This window comes from Drosophila biarmipes, chromosome 3L (assembly GCF_025231255.1).
Source record: "Drosophila biarmipes strain raj3 chromosome 3L, RU_DBia_V1.1, whole genome shotgun sequence".
NCBI lineage: Eukaryota > Metazoa > Arthropoda > Insecta > Diptera > Drosophilidae > Drosophila > Drosophila biarmipes.
The window spans coordinates 1,910,323-1,914,472 of NC_066613.1; the positions used below are offsets into that span (position 1 = coordinate 1,910,323).

At 45.7% G+C, this 4,150-nt stretch overlaps 1 protein-coding gene across 1 annotated transcript; it reads left to right on the plus strand.

The window, feature by feature from the left end:
* Window positions 1-454: 454 nt before the first annotated feature.
* Window positions 455-3,620, plus strand: LOC127010904 (uncharacterized). The gene is made up of 4 exons (XM_050886524.1): window positions 455-608; window positions 650-726; window positions 772-1,223; window positions 1,277-3,620. Exons 1-4 carry the CDS (start codon window positions 455-457, stop codon window positions 1,470-1,472), a joined length of 879 nt encoding a protein of 292 aa, XP_050742481.1. The 3' UTR covers window positions 1,473-3,620.
* The last annotated feature ends 530 nt before the right edge of the window (window positions 3,621-4,150 follow it).

Here is a 4,150-nt window from a genome sequence, read left to right on the forward strand (position 1 = left end):
GTGGGATTGAGTGTCGGCGACAAAGTTTTCGCTGCCTTTGCGATGTTCAATGCTGAAATAGTCCTGCAGCTGGAGGGACCAACTTGCGAGTCGTCCGGACAGATCCTTCATCGACATCAACCACTTAAGGATGGCGTGATCAGTGATACAATTGAACAGCATCCCATCCACGTACGGTCTGAACTTCCGAATGGCTAGAATGGCCGCCAGACACTCCTTTTCCGTGACCGAGTAATTCACTTAGTGCTTGTTCATCTTGGCCGAGAATCTTCTGAATCGCGGAAACACGTCTATGATCCATCCGCAGTAGTCCACCTCGGACTATAAACCATAGGTAAGTGAGCGATTTAAAAAAAACTTTGACTTCTTTAATCCTATGGTCCATCCGGCTGATTTCAGACTGTGGGCTACTCGACGCAAGGGTTTCAGGTGCGTCTGAAAATCTGGAGCGAGGATGAGCAAATCGTCCAGGTATACGAAAACGTTGGATCTGAGTTTCGCTGGTATCACCCGATCCGTAAGCCGCACCAAGCGTTATGCCGCGTTGCACAGGCCGAATGGCATCTTTCAAAACTGGTACAACGGTCTGCCTGAAACCGTGAATGCAGGTTACTCCTTGCTTATGTCACCCAGTTCGATCTGCCAAAAGACAAACTTGAGGTCTACGCTGGAGATGTAGTGCGTCTGATCTATCCTGTAGAGGATCCCTTCAATGCTGGGCAGAGGGTATGCATCCTTAATGGTCAATGCGTTTAACTTCCGGGCATCCAGACAGAACCTGTCTTTTCCCGGCTTGGACACCACTGTTGTACGATTGGTCCATGTGCTTTTGCTCTGCTTGATGACACCCAGCTCCAGCATCTTATCGATTTCCTCTTCGACCACCTTTTGCTTCGCCGGCGACATCGGATACAACCGATCTTTGAAGACCCGAGCTCCTTCCATCAGCTCAATGGAGTGCCTCTCCACGCTGGTGACTCCGAGGACATCCCCTTTAAAAGTAAGGAACTCCTCTTTGACCTTATCTCATGCCAGCTTTTCCTCCGCAGAAAGGCTCCAGGATTCCGGTTCCTCCTCGTCCTCATCTTCCTGATCAGCGTAGTGCTCCATCTGACTGGCATGGATTTCTTCAGCTTTCTTGACGCCACTGGCTTCCCTACAACGGTTGGAGCTAGTCCGAACGCCTGCCAGAAGTCGACTTCGAAGTACGAACTTTGCTCCAAGTATGGGCAATGGTAGAACGTGACCGGCTTTCTTAAACCTTTGTACTTTATAGGCAGTCCGATAATGGATCGGTCCTCGCCAGAAGCCGTCCGGACTACGGAAAAGAACGGGTGGACCGTAAAGCCCAGCGTTTCCACCAGCTCTCGACAACCGTTGGCCAGCACACTTACACTGTCCCCCGCGTCCAACAAGCCAGTGAACTGCTTGCCGAAGTCCTCCACTTGGGCGAAGGGTCTAGAATCGGCTGAATCTATGCGCTTCACAGCCGCCACCACCTCTCGTCGCTCCCTTGCTCCCTTGCTTTCTGAACTCTCCGTGACACTATCCGCATGCCGCTCAGCTGATGTTCCGCAAAGATCCGGTTCCGTGCCTCCATATAGCGATGAAGCCTTTTCTCTTCCGGTAGTTATCTTAACAAATATTTATATCTATTAGATTGTTCTTCTTCCTTTGGACCTACTTGGAGGAATTTCATCCTGGGCGAGTCCATCCCACTTTCGGACTGCCCAGTCGACCGTTTTCCGCGCAATCGGGACATTTTGGCATAATTACACCAAGTCTGCCGCACCGGAAACAAAATCTCCTCCACTCACTAGCCTTGCAATCCTGGAATCCGTGCTTCGCAGCACCGCAATTCCAAAAACTTGGCCTGAATGGGTTTTGACCACGCTCACGGAGCTCGTCCACTTCGATGTTTCGCTTCTTGTCGACCTCGTCCGGAATGAAAGCCTCTCTGACCCGCAATTTGCTCTGCTGCAGATAAGCAGCGCGCCCTCATCGCCAGCGATATTGGCGGCCACTCCGCAGCACTCTCTACGTCTATAGACCAGATCCGTCCTTTTCCTCGCCAAGAGGACCCATTGACCGTAGCTGGTAGCCGAGCCTATTCTTTCCGTCCTTACCCTTGGACATGTTTTATTATAATTTTCAAATACTTACCTAACTAACTTAAATAATTAAGATAACCAATAAATAAGAAAATAAATAACAAAATAAATAAATTAATACGACAATCAATAATAGCAAAAATAAATAACACTAAAACAAATATTCCTCACTACTAAATTCAATTCTTTTTTCTCCTTTTACAGCTCTGGACCTGGGGAGATGGAACTGACCCTCGACGGTGGGCTTCCGACCTAACTTGTTCTGCGCTTATACCAAAACCCCCATTCAACTGAACTAGCTATCACTCGTGGTGATAGCCGCCAGTTAAGGACATCTGTTGGCTTGGGCTCCTGTTTGCTTTTCTTTCCCATCCTCAATTTCTATCTTAAGTCAAGGTCATCGTGCAGCGCTTGGGGTTTCCACGGGTCACGATTATGCAATTAAGTACATACACATACCCATATAAAATTAGAAGTCCAGAACGGGGAGGAAAACCCATGAAAACTCACTAATTTTCTTCAGTGATGCAAATCTTGGTTTTGGCCAAGATGCCATCACCATCCACTGGTAAACCTGGTGACCAGGAGCAATACCTCGGCGATGTTCACCGAACAGCCTCCAGCTCTGTTTCCAATTTCCCTACTCAGCTGACTTTCCGTCACCACTCCCTGGCATTTGCAATCTATGTTGCAAGCCACAGTTCAGTGTGACGGGAGCGCTAGGGTCATAAAGACGTCGTAGCATCGAAAATGTATTTAGTTTTAATTTGGGCGCCACTATGTTACGAACTGCTTAGTTTCGGTGGCAGTGCCACTAGCTCAGTCTGCCTCAGGGCAGAGTACGCCTAATGCCACAGCTCCCAACACAAAAAAAAAAAATGTTGATGTTTTAGCCAAGCGCTCCCTACCACGGGTAACCTTTTATATGCTGCTGGGCACCACCTAAACTCCTCGCGACTACGGCGGTTCCATCTCCCCCACTGGGACGAGTTACTCACACATTGTGGGTTTTAAAAACATTTAATGAACTTAATGGTAAAGACGTCGTCGCATCGAAAATGTATTTAGTTTTAATTTGGGCGCCACTATGTTACGAACTGCTTAGTTTCGGTGGCAGTGCCACTAGCTCAGTCTGCCTCAGGGCAACACAAAAAAAAAACATGTTGATTTTTTAGCCAAGCGCTTTCTCCCTACCACGGTTAACCTTTTATATGCTGCTGGGCACCACCCAAACTCGGCCGGTCGGCGCCCCTCCTCGCGACTACGGCGGTTCCACCTCCCCCACTGGGACGAGTTACTCACACATTGTCGGTTTTAAAAACATTTAATGAACTTAATGGTAAGTACAATAATTCATATTCATTTTCCTCCTAACCGATCTATCCTTCTTAGCCTTCAAGACCAAGACTTGGCCACCGTCTGCAAGATTTACGCGGTCAAAGCAGAGAATATGTTTTCATATTTCATATTTATTTTCATATACTGTTTTGAAAAGTGTGCTAAATATGCTAACGATCCGCGTCACTTTAAGATTTTGAACAATTTTCTCATTTTTTGTAAGGGTGGGGGTCGTATTTTTTCTGAATTCACATTTTGTTCAAAAATTTTTATTTTCTAGTGTTTTTTAATTTGTAGTTCACTCAAATCAAGTCGTACAGCTAAAGACCGACTGTTTTGAACAGTATTCTCAAAATGCTAACGATCCGCGTCACTTTGGGGACACTGTATTATTTTGAACAATTTTAGAAAGTTTTTTTTTTTTAAATTCAGATTTTGATCAAAAATGCTTATTTTTTGCTGGTTTTTCACTTGTAGTTCATGAAAATGAAGTCGCACAAAAAGATCGACTGTTTTGAACAGAGTGATAAAAATGCTAACGATCCGCGTCAACTTGGGGACAATTTATTTTTTGAATCTTTTTCTTATATTTTGTAATCGTGGGTGTCGTAATATTTATGAATTCAGATTTTAATAAACAATTCGAATATTCTAGTGGTTTTTCCCTTGTAGTTCAGTCAAATCAAGACGCACAGCTAAAA